Genomic DNA, 19,525 nt, shown 5'->3' with positions numbered 1-19,525 from the left:
AAGGCCACTTTAATAAATGCAGGATAATGTGGAAGCTGCGTTTGTGTGTTATCTTAATGAGCTGTCCGGAGGAGAGCGTGCCTCCCTTTTCAAAGCCAGCCTGATTGGAACAATAACCAGTGATAACTAGGTGCCTGGGCTCATCCGGGGCCTTTGGAAAGGGAGGTGTTCCCCTCACCGGCGTTACAGCAGCTAGCTAGCAGGGTACCGCTTTACAAACAAGATGCCTGGCATGCGCAGTTTAGAGTTAGCTGCAGTAATCCCAGAGCAGCACACTGTTTGGAGTGGGCTGCAATCTCTCTCTTTGCCCCACTAGCCCCTGTCTGTCTCTCTGCTCTGCTCTCTCTGCATCCTGGGCTCTGTGGAGTAAGCCTAGGCCCTAGAAACAGGGCACTGGCAGAGTGTGCATCGTCATGACCCAGTTCTTTCATGAGGGAAACAACATCAGAAAGAGCAATTTGAGCAGAGAGAAATGAAAGTGGTCTCCGGTTTGTGAGGTGAATTAACCCTCCTACCTGGCTTGCAGAAACAAGGTGCCGTCAAGGTTGAAGACAAGCTAGTGTCATGCTCCATAATGCTGATACCATGGAGTGAGACCACGTCACCCATACTCCAAGGCAACAGCTGAAAGATGGATGACAGTCGCTTGAATCGCAGTAGAGCGGCAGGTGCACTAGCTCATCAACCTAAATATCTTGATGATTTGAATACACTGCACAGGAAACGGCTAGGGCAGCTGCCTCAGACTCAGTCACATCAGAGTTGGTGTATTCCCATAGCAGTGTTTATAATAGCCTCCACAATTCAGTGGGATAGCTGTTTAATCTCTTCAACCATGACAACCCTGAAAAGTAAAGTTCAACGACCATATTACGAAAGGGAAAAGGCATGACCATGTGATTTCTAGAGAAACTCTCACATCTCCATCTCTCACGTTAGGCTTACCTCCCCCTCCCTTTCCTCAGGGAACCAAGATTACACATTGTTTTGTGTCCTTTCATGAAATAGTCATATTCCCATGACCATGGGTATTAGGAGAACCACAAAGTCATGAAAAATGTCCAGCTGCAATCCTCACTGATCTACTCAGTACTACTGATGAGGAGAAGGTGAGAGGAGTCTAGAGAGCCAGACACACCCTCTCTCCCCAGCCCCATCCTCTCTCCCCAGCCCCAGCCTCTCTCCCTAGTCCCACCCTCTCTCCCTAGTCCCACCCTCTCTCCCCAGCCTCAGCCTCTCTCCCTAGTCCCACCCTCTCTCCCCAGCCTCAGCCTCTCTCCCTACTCCCACCCTCTCTCCCTAGTCCCACCCTCTCTCCCCAGCCCCATCCTCTCTCCCCAGCCCCATCCTCTCTCCCCAGCCCCAGCCTCTCTCCCCAGCCCCAGCCTCTCTCCCTAGTCCCACCCTCTCTCCCTAGTCCCACCCTCTCTCCCCAGCCTCAGCGTCTCTCCCCAGCCCCATCCTCTCTCCCCAGCCCCATCCTCTCTCCCCAGCCCCATCCTCTCTCCCCAGCCCCATCCTCTCTCCCCAGCCCCATCCTCTCTCCCCAGCCCCAGCCTCTCTCCCTAGTCCCACCCTCTCTCCCTAGTCCCACCCTCTCTCCCCAGCTTCAGCCTCTCTCCCTAGTCCCACCCTCTCTCCCTAGTCCCACGCTCTCTCCCCAGCCCCACCCTCTCTCCCTAGTCCCACGCTCTCTCCCCAGCCCCACCCTCTCTCCCCAGCCCCAGCCCCAGCCTCTCTCCCCAGCCCTAGCCTCTCTCCCCAGCCCCAGCCTCTCTCCCCAGCCCCAGCCCCAGCCTCTCTCCCCAGCCCCACCCTCTCTCCCCAGCCCCACCATCTCTCCCTAGTCCCAGTCTCTCTCCCCAGCCCCAGCCTCTCTCCCCACTCTCTCTCCCCAGCCCCAGCCTCTCTCCCCAGCCTAAGTCTCTATCCCCAGTCCCAGCCTCTCTCCCCAGCCCCAGCCTCTCTCCCCAGCCTAAGTCTCTATCCCCAGCCCCGCTCAGACCCAGACCCACCCTCTCTCCCTAGTCCCACGCGCTCACCCCAGCCCCACCCTCTCCCCCCAGCCCCAGCCTCTTTCCCCAGCCCCAGCCTCTCTCTCCAGCCCCAGCCTCTCTCCCCAGCCCCAGCCCCAGCCTCTCTCCCCACCCCCAGCCTCTCCCCAGCCCCAGCCTCTCTCCCCAGCCCACCCTCTCTCCACAGCCCCACCCTCTCTCCCCAGCCCCACCCTCTCTCCCCAGCCTCTCTCCACAGCCCCATCCTCTCTCCCCAGCCCCAGACCTAGCCTTCTCTCCCCAGCCCCAGCCTCTCTCCCCACTCTCTCTCCCCAGCCCCAGCCTCTCTCCCCAGCCTAAGTCTCTATCCCCAGTCCCAGCCTCTCTCCCCAGCCTAAGTCTCTATCCCCAGCCCCGCTTCTCTTCACCGACCCAGACCCACCCTCTCTCCCTAGTCCCACGCTCTCTCCCCAGCCCCACCCTCTCCCCCCAGCCCCAGTCTCTTTCCCCAGCCCCAGCCTCTCTCTCCAGCCCCAGCCTCTCTCCCCACCCCCAGCCTCTCCCCAGCCCCAGCCACTCTCCCCAGCCCCACCCTCTCTCCACAGCCCCACCCTCTCTCCCCAGCCCCACCCTCTCTCCCCAGCCTCTCTCCACAGCCCCACCCTCTCTCCCCAGCCCCAGCCCCAGCCTTCTCTCCCCAGCCCCAGCCTCTCTCCCCAGCCCCAGCTACACCCTCTCTCCCCAGCCCCAGCCTCTCTCCCCAACTCCACCCTCTCTCCCCAGCCCCAGCCTCTCTCCCCAGCCCCAGCCTCTCTCCCCAGCCCCAGCCTCTCTCCCCAGCCCCACCCTCTCTCCCCAGCCCCAGCCTCTCTCCCTAGTCCCAGTCTCTCTCCCCAGCCCCAGCCTCTCTCCCCACTCTCTCTCCCCAGCCCCAGCCTCTCTCCCCACCCCCAGCCTCTCCCCAGCCCCAGCCACTCTCCCCATCCCCACCCTCTCTCCACAGCCCCACCCTCTCTCCCCAGCCCCACCCTCTCTCCCCAGCCTCTCTCCACAGCCCCACCCTCTCTCCCCAGCCCCAGCCCCAGCCTTCTCTCCCCAGCCCCAGCCTCTCTCCCCAGCCCCAGCTACACCCTCTCTCCCCAGCCCCAGCCTCTCTCCCCAACTCCACCCTCTCTCCCCAGCCCCAGCCTCTCTCCCCAGCCCCAGCCTCTCTCCCCAGCCCCAGCCCCAGCCTCTCTCCCCAGCCCCACCCTCTCTCCCCAGCCCCAGCCCCAGCCTCTCTCCCCAGCCCCAGCCTCTCTCCCCAGCCCCAGCCTCTCTCCCCAGCCCCAGCCCCAGCCTCTCTCCCCAGCCCCACCCTCTCTCCCCAGCCCCACCATCTCTCCCTAGTCCTAGTCTCTCTCCCCAGCCCCAGCCTCTCTCCCCACTCTCTCTCCCCAGCCCCAGCCTCTCTCCCCTCTCCCCAGCCTAAGTCTCTCTCCCCAGCCCCAGCCTTTCTCCCCAGCGTCAGCCTCTCTCCCCAGCCTAAGTCTCTATCCCCAGTACCCGCTTCTCTCCACCGACCCAGACCCAGCCTCTCTCCCCAGCGTCAGCCTCTCTCCCCATCCTCTCTCCCCAGCCACAGTCAAACCCGACATGCCTCTCTTTACACAGCCACTGCAGCCAGTGTAGTCTGTGGTGCTCCTCTTCTCATGTGCTGTCCCAGTGTGTCACATATTACTGCTTAAAGATATGTAAATACAGTCGTTATGATTCCTTCATTAGTGGATGTGGGCCACAGAAGAACTTCAGGAGAGCTAATTAACAGACGTCCCTGTGCTCTACGGCTAAGTGTTCCTCTGCATAACTTGTGTGCTTCTGCTTGTGTTCCTCACTAGGTTAGTACAGTACACTTCTTCCTCAAGAGGGAGTTTACTTCAACACTATCGAACTGCACCCTGAGAATGGGGTTTTGGTGTAAAAAGCCAATTGCATCAAAATGAGGACTGTAATATTCAGGCATGTTCATGTTCTGTTCTACTTTCACGCATAATTTGTGGGTGGGACCTTTCTTATAATCAAAACACATGAGAAGACCAGCACCTGACTCTGCTAATTGTGTCCCTACAATGTTGGATATTTCATTGGCTTTTCATATATTACCGTACTACTTGGCAAGATACTGTTAGCTAGTGTGTTGCTAGAAGGTTTCCCTCTCTCCTCTTTGAACTGTTAATGGCGTGTGCTTTGCGTACTGAGCAGGGTTTAGCCTCTTCTCAAGGGTTATCTGTTGGTCCGGGAAGAGAAGGCCAGCAGATCATTGTCACAATATGAGAGAGATAGCGGAGGGATAGCTGCTCCTAAATCATGTGGAATAATGAGCGCTGTCAGACCTAATGAAAGCAGTCAGCAGCATTCTGCATCACAACAACATGGAGGCCCATTGACAGCACGTAGCACTGATCAGAATATTAGATAAAGTAATTGCAAAGAGCTTGCAGGACGTGTCTCTGGGAGAAGAGGTATACTGTACACCCAGGGGCAAGGCTCTCCATTAGTCGAGCAGGGTTTAGGGGACAGCAACAAGCATTCCCAGGATGAATTCCATGCACACAAACGTCATCTGTCCCTCCCTTCCCTGTCGTGTGACCCGTACCCCTGCAGCCCAGTGAAGGGGGGGGGGGGGGGGGGTGACGTGTCGTCAATCCATCTCACTCCCCTGATCTGCCTCCCCTTAGTGTTCCAGGGCGCACTACGCGTCGGTTCCACATGAGCACTCCGCTGCAGTGGCTAATTAAATAAAGCACTGTGCCCTCTGCTTCCTGTTAGCCTGGGCAAGGTTGGTGCACACACACACAGGAGATGAGAGGAGAGAGGGAGGGACAGGGGGTTGGGGGTTAAAGAGAGAGACAACCGTTAGATTGTAATCCCGCCTCATTCGTTCATTAGGGAGAGTCATGATAAGGTTGGGTAAATACTGTAAACTAATGTGAACCTCCAGAGTTGTCTGATGTTTTGGACCTATAGCCCCACAAATAGGGCTGTGGAATTCATGAAATTCTGTTATTGTCATGCAAAACAATACTGGTTTCACTGTAATTTGACCACAAATTAACATAAACACGTTTAGCTTCTCCAGGCCTCCATGCATCCAAGCCGCTGATGCGTGCTTTTGGAACATCTAAACTCAGCAAAAAAAATAAACGTCCCTTTTTCAGGACCCTGCCTTTCAAAGATCATTCGTAAAAATCCAAATAACTTCACAGATCTTCATTGTAAAGGGTTCAAACACTGTTTCCCATGTTTATTCAATGAACCATAAACAATTAATGAACATGCACCTGTGGAAAGGTCATTAAGATCAAATCAAATCAAATTTATTTATATAGCCCTTCGTACATCAGCTGATATCTCAAAGTGCTGTACAGAAACCCAGCCTAAAACCCCAAACAGCAAGCAATGCAGGTGTAGAAGCACGGTGGCTAGGAAAAACTCCCTAGAAAGGCCAAAACCTAGGAAGAAACCTAGAGAGGAACCAGGCTATGTGGGGTGGCCAGTCCTCTTCTGGCTGTGCCGGGTGGAGATTATAACAAAACATGGTCAAGATGTTCAAATGTTCATAAATGACCAGCATGGTCGAATAATAATAAGGCAGAACAGTTGAAACTGGAGCAGCAGCACAGTCAGGTGGACTGGGGACAGCAAGGAGTCATCATGTCAGGTATTCCTGGGGCATGGTCCTAGGGCTCAGGTCCTCCGAGAGAGAGAAAGAAAGAGAGAATTAGAGAGAGCATATGTGGGATGGCCAGTCCTCTTCTGGCTGTGCCGGGTGGAGATTATAACAGAACATGGCCAAGATGTTCAAATGTTCATAAATGACCAGCATGGTCAAATAATATTAAGGCAGAACAGTTGAAACTGGAGCAGCAGCACAGCCAGGTGGACTGGGGACAGCAAGGAGTCATCATGTCAGGTAGTCCTGGGGCATGGTCCTAGGGCTCAGGTCCTCCGAGAGAGAGAAAGAGAGAAGGAGAGAATTAGAGAACGCACACCTAGATTCACACAGGACACCGAATAGGACAGGAGAAGTACTCCAGATATAACAAACTGACCCTAGCCCCCCGACACATAAACTACTACTGCAGCATAAATACTGGAGGCTGAGACAGGAGGGGTCAGGAGACACTGACAGCTTACAGACTGTAGGCAATTAAGGTCACAGTTATGAAAACTTAGGACACTAAAGAGGCCTTTCTAATGACTCTGAAAAACACCAAAAGAAAGATGCCCAGGGCCCCTGCTCTTCTGCGTGAACGTGCTTTGGGCATGCGGCAAGGAGGCAGGAGGACTGCAGATGTGGCCAGGGCAATAAATTGTACATACTGTGAGACGTCTAATACAGCACTACATGGTGACAGGACAGACAGCTGATTGTCCTCGCAGTGGCAGACCACGTGTAACAACACCTGCATAGGATTGGTACATCATAACATCACACCTGCGGGACTGAGTTACACCAGGAACGCACAATCCCTCCATCTGTGCTCAGACTGTCCGCAATAGGCTGAGAGAGGCTGGACTGAGGGCTTGTAGGCCTGCTGTAAGGCAGTTCCTCACCAGACATCACCGGCAACAATGTTGCCTATGGGCACAAACCCACCGTCGCTGGACCAGACAGGACTGGCAAAAGGTGCTAGGGGGTGATGGTCGGATTTGCATTTATCGTCGAAGAAATGAACGTTACACTGGGACCTGTTGCATCGGAGGGTGAGGGCTTGGGCCATTCCCCCCAGAAATGTCCAGGAACTTGCATGTGCCTTGTTGGAAGAGTGAGATAACATCTCACAGCAAAAACTGGCAAATTTGGTGCAGTCGATGAGGAAGAGAGTCACTCGCGTTACTTAATGCAGCTAGTGGCCAAACCAGTTACTGACTGTTACTTTTGATTTTGACCCCCCCCCCCCCCCCCTTTGTTCAGGGACACATTATTCCATTTCTGTTAGTCACATGTCTGTGGAACTTGTTCAGTTTATGCTTCAGTTGTTGAATCTTATGTTCATACAAATATTTACACATGTTAAGTTTGCTGAAAATAAACACAGTTGACAGTGAGAGGACGTTTCTTTTTTTGCTGAGTTTACATGGAAACATTTTTATGTAATATACACCATCACAATAAATCTATTGTTTATTTTAGGCATGTCTAAAGAAACATTATGATATGAAGACATTTTATTTCAGAAGAACAGAATATGAGTTGGCCTACTGTATGTTATCCTATCTATGCCATAGGCTGTAGGCTTGTTCATTTAGCTACAAGATATGCTTATAAGTCCTGTGCCCTTATTTTATATTATATGATTTCATAGTAAGAATAATCTAATTTAACTTTGCTGAATGAAATAGAAAGGATATTTTTCCCATTCAGGAGCGAGTGCGCATATGAAGTGGCTCTGTTGGGCGTAAAAATTGATTGGAAACAGGTCAGATACACTAGATTTAGAGTTATTTGGCAACTTTAGTTGTGAATGATACAAACCTTAGAATGTCCTAGAAATCAAAACAAATGTGGGCTGCATGATGCAACTGACTATAGGCTATTGATGTTTGTGAAAGTAGCAAAATAAATCTTGTGCTATGTTCCTTTCCTCAGGCTTCACATGTTGCTCACTATTCTCAATTTAATCTTGTCTTTACTAATATGTAACATTTGTTTGGATTTAGAAAGGCCCATTATTAAATGGGTAGGAACAGGGACAGAGGTGAAAGACAGGCCATCCATATGCACTCTAATAGTGAATGGAGGCCGCTTTCCTGCTGGTTTGGTTTTCAGGCTACTCTGGTTATTTCACTCCATGCATTAACCACTGTTTGAGGAGCATGCAGCCTCTCGCTGCGCGACATGTGATATTCCACCCAAACTATGTATGCTATGGGCTCTCCAACCCTGTTACTACAGCTACCAAGTACTCTGTATGCCATGGGCTCTCCAACCCTGTTACTACAGCTACCCAGTACTCTGTATGCCATGGGCTCTCCAACCCTGTTACTACAGCTACCAAGTACTCTGTATACCATGGGCTCTCCAACCCTGTTACTACAGCTACCCAGTACTCTGTATGCCATGGGCTCTCCAACCCTGTTCCTGAAGCTAGCTAGTACTCTGTATGCCATGGGCTCTCCAACCCTGTTACTACAGCTACCCAGTACTTTGTATGCCATGGGCTCTCCAACCCTGTTACTACAGCTACCAAGTACTCTGTATGCCATGGGCTCTCCAACCCTGTTACTACAGCTACCCAGTACTCTGTATGCCATGGGCTCTCCAACCCTGTTACTACAGCTACCCAGTACTCTGTATGCCATGGGCTCTCCAACCCTGTTACTACAGCTACCCAGTACTCTGTATGCCATGGGCTCTCCAACCCTGTTACTACAGCTACCCAGTACTCTGTATGCTATGGGCTCTCCAACCCTGTTACTACAGCTACCAAGTAATCTGTATGCCATGGGCTCTCCAACCCTGTTACTACAGCTACCCAGTACTCTGTATGCCATGGGCTTTCCAACCCTGTTACTACAGCTACCCAGTACTCTGTATGCTATGGGCTCTCCAACCCTGTTACTACAGCTACCCAGTACTCTGTATGCTATGGGCTCTCCAACCCTGTTACTACAGCTACCCAGTACTCTGTATGCCATGGGCTCTCCAACCCTGTTACTACAGCTACCAAGTACTCTGTATGTCATGGGCTCTCCAACCCTGTTACTACAGCTACCCAGTACTCTGTATGCCATGGGCTCTCCAACCCTGTTACTACAGCTACCAAGTACTCTGTATGCCATGGGCTCTCCAACCCTGTTACTACAGCTACCCAGTACTCTGTATACCATGGGCTCTCCAACCCTGTTACTACAGCTACCCAGTACTATGTATGCCATGGGCTCTCCAACCCTGTTACTACAGCTACCCAGTACTCTGTATGCCATGGGCTCTCCAACCCTGTTACTACAGCTACCCAGTACTCTGTATGCCATGGGCTCTCCAACCCTGTTACTACAACTACCCAGTACTCTGTATGCCATGGGCTCTCCAACCCTGTTACTACAGCTACCCAGTGCTTCATTTGGGAAACCTAGTGAAATCTGATCAGGAACATCGAGAGTAACATGTATTTACACCGAAACCTATTTCATTAAACTGTTGACAGCCCCTCTCTCTGCGTGAAAGTAATGAAAGAGAGAGGAGGAGGTGGAAATGCACGGTGGTGAGATATGCTGTAGCTAAAGGTAATGTGTTAGCCTATTAATTATGAAAATATAAAAAAGGCCCTATTTCTAGGCTATTCAAAATCAAATACAAATTCACTGAAATTGAAGGCTTAGCCGCCCTGCACAATCAATTTAGGCCTATACGTTCTCTCCTAGACTCATGGATAGAAGGTTTGGAGTGTAGCATAAGGTAAACAGTCCATCCAGTGTGCATGATAATGCAGTCCACTCTCAAAGGTGTTTTCTAGAAACGACAAATCATTATTTTTATTTTTTTAGGGGGGTGGTGTTGGGCTCACAGGCCAATGCGTATGCATAAACTCGAATATGCATATTGGTGTTTTGAATTGTTCATCACCTTACAAAGCGCTGCCCATTTAATTGTGTTAGGCTTTGAAACAACATCCACAATGGCCATGTTTTTCATTCAGTTTCAACCTGTTGTTGAACTTCTTTCTTCAAATGTATCAATCACAGTGAGGTGAGTTTTAAAAGCACACACTGTTTGATGATGTGTTTGATGGGATTTTCTATTTAATTTGCATTAATGTCAGAGTGGTTAGAGGGACAATAGAGCCCTGAGTACCAGGCCATTAGCGACCTGATGGTCTTTAGTGAGTTGGGTACTACTAATGCATGTCAAGAGTGCATAAGAGGAGATTACTGTGCCTCAACGGTCACATGGCTCATGTGTGGCGGTAATACAGTCACCGGAACAGCCCTACACGCAGATTACAAAGAAGGTATGAAGGCTGGCTACATACATGTTCACATCTCATGCTACTGGGAACTACTTTCTGCTGCTAATAGCCAACAGTTCTACTGTACAATGTTGTATTGTTCTATGATCCTAATTGTCTTACTGGCATTACGAAGCTCATATTCTCATATGTTGTTCTGTCTTTCAGCCATGACCCCCCTGAAAAGCTAAAGCCAATAGAACACAGGTAAGAATCTCATAATGTGACATCATTACACATCCTTCATGTGTGTATGTGCGTGTCTGTGTGGGTGCGTTTGTGTGTGTCATGTCATGTTGTCTTCGCATTTCATTTTCAGGAGGCAGTAAGTGCTCTCGAGGCCCTAAGGTCTGCAGAGGCTGTGGGTAACTGCTTCTGTAATGAGCCTCAGGCTGCATTAATTCTGTGAAGGACAATCAGGAATTTGGGAATGTTTTGGGTCATTGGTTGCTATGACAAATGTATTTCTGTGCAATGTCATTAGAAGTGGGTTTTGAATATTCCAGCTCCTTCCTAACCCACCTTAAAGCCCAATTAATGTTAAAGGCCCAGTGCCGTCAAACACATGATTTTCCTCAATCAGAGCATGTTATGATTTGATATTGAGATAAAAAAACGGCGCAGTGTGCATAGAGTTCCACATGTTTATTAAAATGAAACTCACCAACAAAAACAAACAGCAAACGAGACGTAACGACTGGAGTGTTCACAGGCACTACACAAAAACAAAATCCCACAAACTAAAGGTGGAAAATAGGCTGCCTAAGTATGATCCCCAATCAGAGACAACGATAGACAGCTGCCTCTGATTGGGAACCATACCCGGCCAACAAAGAAATAGAAAAACTAGAATGCCCACCCAAATCACACACCGACCTAACCAAATAGAGAAATAAAAAGGCTCTCTAAGGTCAGGGCGTGACAGAAGGATCCTGTTTGCCTTCTTGTAATGGATCTAGGGGAAGTAATCCAACAGTAACTGAAAGTAATCAGATTATACTACTGAGTTTGGGTAATCCAAAATGTACTTTACTGATTACCATTTTGGACAGGTAAATAGTAACTGTAACGGATTATATTTAGAAAGTAACCTACCAAACCCTGCCTGCCATGTAGCCATACACACTCCTCAAAAGCAAGCCACTAAATAGCTAGCTAGCTATCTAACTATTGGAGAAATATCTCTGACGTTCAGTCTCTAGTATTCAGCTTCCTATCTGAAGAGGATGTACAGTATGGTTGCCTACCATGCAGCTGTGTAACGACACTGTCTAGAGAGACTTATGGAGTGTCTGGATGGTGTGGTGTGGTGTGTTCCCTCTCCCAGAACAGAACAGCCCAGTGCAGTATACTCTCTGTCTATCTATCTATCTGTCTGTCTGCCTGTCTCTCTGTAGTGAGGGTCAGGTGGACCATGCACAGACAGCAGCAGTAATGCAGTGGCAGACTGTGAGGCCTCATCCATCACCCAGTGACTGGAGCCTGGTTTCTGTGGCCCCTGGTCTGCTGCCTGTCTTTAGAGAGGGATGGGCTGGCCCATCGGCTGGCCCATCGGCAGGCCAAGCATTGGGAGGCTGTGTCAGGCTCCACCTCACTCCCCTGGTCCTACCCTTCCTGCCTAGGCCTGGGAGAAAGGACTGCCCGGGCCAGGAAGCCCAGGTTGGGAACTGTGTTGTGGCTCTTTTAGGAAAGCTTCACTAGCTGACAGAGGGAGGTTAAAGCCGTGAAGGCCAAGCACATTTTTGTCACCACAGCTTTTTCTGTGAAATCTATATTTTCCTCTTTCATTATGACAAGCATGTTTGATATTGCTCGTGGATATTTTTAGAGACGTTTCAGAAGCTTTCATCAATTTTGGCCTGACTAAGATTGAACCTGTCACATTAAAGGAAGCAATGAATGCAGTGTGGGAGCCGCCTCTTTATTTTCCTTCCATCCATAAAATAGCTGGATTTCATAGGGCAGGTTTAGGGGTTCAAGACATGGATCTGTTAATAAGAGGATGGGGTAGTTTCCCTATAATTATATTAATCACATTTGGAGAATAATCACGAGGGCCAGCTGGAGTGAAGGAGCTGACACTGCATTTCACCACCACACTTTGTCAACTCACACATATTATGTTACTATGCAAATTATACAGATGTTTCTCTTGCTGTAATAACACAAAGCAAAGTTATTTGGTGTCAAGACAGTGATATCAATATCTTTATTGTGTGTCTATATACAGTCACAGTATGTTTTTATTATACATTGATTGGATCAAGCCATAAAAATATAATTTGCTGAGAGGGTCAACCATGATGATAGAGGGTGGAGGAACTCATTTCCTCTAACTACCCCAAATAAAGTAGAGGCACCAAGAGTCACTGTCTGCGTCCAAAATGGCACCCTGTTTCCTATAGAATCCTATAAGCCCTGCTCAAAAGTAGTGCACTATATAGGGGATAGGGTGCCATTTGAGCCACTGGCTGTGAGGTTATCTGACATTACTACGCCCTGACCTTCACATTCAGTCCTAACACTGTCGCAGGCCAATATCCTGTAAACCATATTTTCCTGCTGAATCACCACTGATCAATTATTTTAATATTTCTGTGGCCATTTTATCGATTACCTCATTTATGCAGAGTGCAGCATATCTTATTAAATAACGTAAGTTCAGTGCATCTGATTATCTTGTTTTAGTGTCATGGGACATTTTGTTTTCATAAAACCTTTAACCTTCTTGATATATCTGTTTATATGTGATTCATTATCATTTTCTATTCTTATGTTTCATACAACAACTGCAGGCCACTGGGTATGGAATTCACTCACCTTGCGTGTCCATACTGTGTTCACATCCAGAGCTGTTGCCATGGTTAATAATTAGCCATAGTGAGTGCTCGCTGAAACATTGAACAATGGTGAAGCATCTCATGTAATTCCTCACAGAGGACTGTGTGTCCTTGAGGGAAGTGTCATTCATAGTGGAGGACTCTCACCTTGTCTGCTAGTCGGCTTTTACCTGAAAGGCTAATAGACAGCCCGATTGCGTTTGTTATCGGCTATAGCATGGTGAGATATGCAGTGTAAACGTGTACGTTTGACACAATATGATGATCCACGTTAATCAGGAGGACATATTACTCCAAATGAGTCATGCGAAGAGAACCTCAGAATCCCATTGTACTGGGAGCTGCAGCACACATGCCCTGATATTATATCTGCCAATGGAAAGAGGATGTATTGTCAAGGCCAGACACAAAGAGAATAAAGGAAATCCTGTGTGAATGTGAGAGAGGAGAGGCAGAGAGACAGATATGGCCTAGTCATCCAGCAACAGCCAGTACCACAAATGAATTCCAATGAGAGAGTAGATATTAATACGTCTAGTAGGACAGGCCCTATAGGTACAATTAGCTCTAGATAATGGCCCTCTCCACCCTCTTTTCTACTAGAGCTCTAAAATATTGATTTTAATTTCCCCCTGTATATCCACTTAAACTCTGGACTGTCATTCTAAGAATCTATCTCATTGTTATGTTTTACAGTGTTGGCCAAGGGGCTTATTCTGTCTCTGTCCTGTTTTAGGGAGCAGAGACGACACATCACTTTGAGGAGCCCCACTCTTCTCTTTTTTTATAAGAATGAGGAAGAGATAACTAGGAGAAGAAATACAGTGAGATATAAAAATGGGAAATGGTTCCTAGAGCATTTAAGGTATAGCTGCCGTGCCGTGGCTCATCGTAGAGAGAGAGAGAGAGAGAGACACCGAGAGCAAGAGAGCTGGTGTGAGGTGAGGAATAAGCTTCGCCTGGTGTGTCGGTGGGACCTTTGGGTACGTCCGGGGAGAGGGCAGGCGGCGATGCGGCTCCTCAGGTCACTGTTGTGTCAGCGCCGCGGCGAGGCTCGTCTGATGTTGATGATGTCAGACAGGACACTTACGCTGGGCTAGAGCTCTCCCGGGAGGTGTTGGCTATGTGCATTATTTAGCTTATTGTCTCAGCCATTTATCAGGATAATGAGTCTGCAACCATATAATACTGTACTGTACAGAAGCACCAGCTACTGGATGATGAGGGAAAGCCAATAAAGAGATGTTCAAAAAAACTGCATCATATTGATATTGGAGGATGGTCTAGGATGGATAGTTGTGCTGCTCAGAATATCACTGACTGCATAGTATTTTGTAGCTTTGCTTGGAGAGGTTTGGAGCGAAGCCATATGCATCAGAATAGTGCAGAGAAAAATCTAATATAAGGACCAAAGTTGCTGGGCTGGCTGCACTTGTTTTTTCAGTTTTTTTTTTATACCTTAATAACGATTTTCATGACAAGGAACTCGTAATATCAGTGTGCAGTGGGAGTGTGGGGACTGAATCACTGATCAATGACAGCTAATGAACACGGCAGGAGTTCTGCTCTGTTTGCCTCTCGACAGAGAGCCCCGCTCCTCTGAGAGATATTTTTCTTCTATTTTGCACCAAAAAAAATACAGGAGGCTTCATTGAAACCAACTGCCTCTGGGCTCAATTAACTAGCATAGATTACTCATAATCCAGATGAGAGCCTTGTTATGTAATACACAGCATGGAGACCACCCACCGTCCCTCCACCCTCCCTACAACCCACTGCCTTGGGGCCCCGTGACAGTGCAGTGCGGTGGGCTACGGTATGCATGCAGAGGTACATATATACATTACATATGGAGTGTCTCAGGTGATCTATGGATCCTGAAGACTGTTTATCACTCCATCATGGTGACATGGTACTGAGTCGTGTGCAGTCAACACAACACAGAGCTCTGGTGTCACCTGGCTGTCAGCAACACTTAATATACCTGGCTCAGGGTCTTTGGTCGCTGCTGTCCTGATGCCCCTGGCATGACTGTCCAATCCCCCTGCATTACATGGATGGAGAGACACTCCTCCAGAGCATTCATCATGTCCTCCATCACCCCCACCGGGGCAGAGGCCCGGGAGCCTGGTGCCTGCACTGTTGTCTCTTCTCTCATTGGCCACATGAGTTGTCCAACTAGGGTTGGGACTTTTATAGAGGCCTCCACTGGCATACAGTACACAGTAGCACACATCTTCAGACTTGTTTACACCTTTTACAAATGTCATTTCAAATATGAGCCGGTATAATTGTGTTGAAACAATGTTCTTTTAAATTGGCTAAATGAATTACATACTGCTAAACTATTGTCAGAAGAAGGAAAGGTGTGTGTTGAGAACATCAAGAGAATTACAGAAGGCAGAAATGTAAATACAGAGTAGTTAACATACCCAAATGGGAATAGGCACAAATATGCTGGATTTGCAGACGTTAAGGTTGCGTTTACACAAAATACTACACAGTCAGCCCAATCACATCAGATCTTTTCACATCAGATCTTTTTCAGAGCTGATCTGATTGGTCAAAATACCAATTAGTGAAAAAAGATCAGAATGGGGTTGCCTGTGTAAATGCAGCCTAAGAGTCAGTGTTATAAATCTCAGGGAGAAAATACATGGCTCCAAATGGAAGGCATCTGGGCTGAAAGATGTGTATCACTGTGTTGACAAACTGGGCTTCGTGCCTCAATGCTGTAGAACAATATTTCATAATGAGAAATTATTCTAGAACTGAGGACTAACGATTTACAAGAAATCAAGGGCATAACATTTTTTGCCATTTAAAGCCCTCAGAATTCCAGTTCTAGAAGGTTTCAAAAGGATCACCTTCCTCAACCTAGACACTGTGACTGTTTAAATAAATGAGCTCTCATGAATTCTGTCACTCAGCCACAGTGATGACAGTGCAATTAATGATTATTCGACCCGACACAGGCTTAAAACAACTTCCTGTCATGGAAATCATAATACAATCTCTGTCTTTCCGTTGGCGGAAATATCTGGAATGACCTGTGTTAATTAAAGATAAAATCCTAGGTGAGGGCGATAGACGTGTCTGTCAGAGAGTGTGCTGCTGTCTCTGTCTGTATCTGTGCAGTGATGTGGATGACATATTAGATGAGAGGGAGCAGAGTGACCAGACAGCAGCAGCCCAGCAGCTGCAGAACAGTATAGTAGCCTCAAAAATTCACTAACATTGATTTGCCACCAAGTACTAGCTGCACTGGATCCAAGGCTCACTATATACTACATTTTTAACGAAGGAACATGTTTTGAAAACCTTGTAATTACACTACAGCAATGAGAGCAGACCATTCAATTACATGGATGGAGAGAAAATGTGGAACATAAAATGGGGTCACATTTAATTGTAGAGCTCCTAGTTAGTCACCAGAACACCGACAGGTCCACTCAGCAGCCATCAGTCCACTGAATGGGAATGGGATGATGACATGAAAGTGACCTCATTACTCCACTACAGACCAAATCAATAAATAATAACAGCCCATGGTCCCGTCTGACGTCATCACAGACGCACAGCTTGATATTCATCATACAGATGATGATTATAACACTGTGGAAGAAGGGGATGAATGGTTTGCATGCTGCTTTGCCAGGCGGCCAAGTTTCCCAGTGTAAACACAGAGCGATCTGCAACTCTTTTCTCCCTCTCCTCTCTCTCCTTCTGACTCTGAATCACTCCGCCTTTGGGGCTTACCACAGGAGTCTCTTCAAACAAGGCTTTGTACTGGAGTGGAGAATCAAGATTAATGCACTTCCACAGCTCTGTGCTGCTCTAGGGGAAAGAAGCCTGATAATTAACACCAGGGGGGCTTGGAGGAAATTGGAGGGGGGAAATCACACCACAAAATAAAAATATGGGGAAAGGTACATATGACATTTATTTGGCATGTGTGTGATGAATGACGCTGCATTGAGGTGACAGTCACTGAATCTGTGACTGACGTCTCAGAGGGTAAGACGGAATGGTTTTCTCCGAGTATTATTTATCATTGTCATGTCTGTAATAATTCATCATGGTGTGCTTGCCACCAGCAATGTTACAATGCATATACCACATGCATTTATACAAATTAGACAAATTATACAAATGAAGTGTTCAATAAATGAAGTAGATAAGACCTAGGTAGAGCATCTTTATAAGGACTCTGTGTATTTCATAATGCCTTATGGGAAACCTGTCTTACCTTGTCAGTTTTAAGTTCTCTCCAAAGCTGCATATTGACTTCTGGAAACGTCTGTGTTGATGTCAGCATCCCCCACATGGAGTTGTTCTCTGATAATGACTCAGATTGTTGTCATTTACGTCAATGTCTGAAAACAGTGTGCCCGTGGCTCCCTGTACAGGGTTCTCCAAATATATAAATAAGTGGTGGAAGGTTACCAAGGAAGAGAATGAAATATGGCACTTCCATTTCAATGCAAATGAGGGCTGAAATGAGTGCCGTGTGGATTTACAGTGGTTCATTAGAATGAACCCGACACTCTGCTGCTTTCAAGAAACAGTCTCCTATAGCCTGAGTAAATTAGTGTGCAATCCCCTGCACTGGCTGTAAATGAAACTGTCCGTCAGCATGCAGCGTCTCAACCTGCTAAGAAGAAGTGGGATGGGATGGTTCTGTCCTCCTGATGTCTGTCTGCTGGAGCTCTTGGATAGAGAGAAAGTTTGGATCGTCTGTGTTAAATTCCTAGTCTATTCAGTCAGGAGTCTGACTGACGTGACGTGAAGACGTGAAGGTATGAGGGTTTTTTAGTGTATGTGTGTGTCGCATATACAGTTGAAGTCGGAAGTTTACATACACTTAGGTTGGAGTCATTAAAACTAATTTCTTGTTAATTAACAAACTATAGTTTTAGCAAGTCGGTTAGGACATCTACTTTGTGCATGACACAAGTCATTTTTCCAACAATTGTTTACAGACAGATTACTTCACTTAAAATTCACTGTATCACAATTCCAGTGGGTCAGATGTTTACATACACTAAGTTGACTGTGCCTTTAAACAGCTTGGAAAATTCCAGAAAATTATGTCATGGCTTTCGAAGCTTCTGATAGGCTAATTGACGTCATTTGAGTCAATTGGAGGTGTACATGTGGATGTATTTCAAGGCCTACCTTCAAACTCAGTGCCTCTTTGCTTGACATCATGGGAAAATCAAAAGAAATCAGCCAAGACCTCAGAAAACATTTTTTAGACCCTCACAAGTCTGGTTCATCCTTGGGAGCAATTTCCAAACACCTGAAAGGTACCACTTTCATCTGTACAAACAATAGTACGCAAGTATAAACACCATGGGACCACGCAACTGTCATTCAGCTCAGGGAGGAGACGCGCTCTGTCTCCTAGAGATGAACGTACTTTGGTGTGAAAAGTGCAAATCAATCCCAGAACAACAGCAAAGGACCTTGTGAAGATGCTGGAGGAAACAGGTACAAAAGTATCTATATCCACAGTAAAACGAGTCCTATATCGACACAACCTGAAATGGCGCTCAGCAAGAAAGAAGCCACTGCTCCAAAACCACCATAAAAGAGCCAGACTACGGTTTGCAACTGCACATGGGGACAAAGATCATACTTTTTGGAGAAATGTCCTCTGGTCTGATGAAACAAAAATAGAACTGTTTGGCAATAATGACCATTGTTATGTTTGGAGGAAAAAGGGGAAGGCTTGCAAGCCGAAGAACACCATCTCAACCGTGAAGCACGGGGGTGGCAGCATCATGTTGTGGGGGTGCTTTTCTGTAGGAGAGACTAGTGCCCTTCACAAAATAGATGGCATCGTGAGGGAGGACAATTGTGTGGATATATTGAAGCGACATCTCAAGACATCAGTCAGGAAATTAAAGCTTGGTCGCAAATGGGTCTTCCAAATGGACAATGACCCCAAGCACACTTCCAAAGGTGTGGCAAAATGGCTTAAGGACAACAAAGTCAAGGTATTGGAGTGGCAATCACAAAGCCCTGACCTCAATCCTATAGAAAGTTTGTGGGCAGAACTGAAAAAGCTTGTGCGAGCAAGGAGGCATAGAAACCTGACTCAGTTACATCAGCTCTGTCAGGAGGAATGGGCCACAATTCACCCAACTTATTGTGGGAAGCTTGTGGAAGACTACTCGAAACATTTGACCCAAGTTAAACAATTTAAAGACAATGCTACCAAATACTAATTGAGTGTTTGTAACCTTCTGACCCAGTGGGAATGTGATGAAAGAAATAAAAGCTGAAATAAATCATTCTCTCTACTATTATTCTGACATTTCACATTCTTAAAATAAAGTGGTGATCCTAACTGACCTAAGATGGGGAATTGTTACTAGGATAAAATGTCAAGAATTGTGAAAAACTGAGTTTAAATGTATTTGGCTAAAGTGTATGTAAACTTCCAACTTCAACTGTATCTCACGTACCACAGATCCAATAAGGGAACAAGATGTAATGATTAAGAAGTGATAGAGAGGTTTCCAAACAGTGGCAGCAGCCAAAGTGACCAAGACAGTATTCACCACACGCTTGAGAATATTGCATCTGCTGATGGTCTGCAATCTCAGTCCTTCGAGTCAGATCAGAATCAAACGGAGCTTTATAAGCATGACAGGTTTGGACAGGAAGTAGAGATGAAGCCTTTCTGGAACAC

At 47.3% G+C, this 19,525-nt stretch overlaps 1 protein-coding gene across 2 annotated transcripts in view; it reads left to right on the top strand.

Annotated features, from left to right (window-relative positions):
* The window catches only part of LOC139384936 (CD276 antigen-like), an 81,244-nt gene that overhangs the window by 60,155 nt on the left and 1,564 nt on the right, over positions 1-19,525 (top strand). For both annotated transcript variants that reach the window (XM_071129847.1, XM_071129848.1), the window contains exon 7: positions 10,154-10,192. In XM_071129847.1, the coding sequence (XP_070985948.1) occupies positions 10,154-10,176 (23 nt within the window). In that variant the 3' untranslated portion in view covers positions 10,177-10,192. The remainder of the gene's footprint in view (positions 1-10,153; positions 10,193-19,525) is intronic.

This window comes from Oncorhynchus clarkii, chromosome 26, assembly GCF_045791955.1.
Source record: "Oncorhynchus clarkii lewisi isolate Uvic-CL-2024 chromosome 26, UVic_Ocla_1.0, whole genome shotgun sequence".
NCBI classification, from domain to species: Eukaryota; Metazoa; Chordata; class Actinopteri; order Salmoniformes; family Salmonidae; genus Oncorhynchus; species Oncorhynchus clarkii.
The sequence above is the reverse complement of the archived record's forward strand: the minus strand, read 5'-3'. Positions and strand labels throughout refer to the sequence as shown.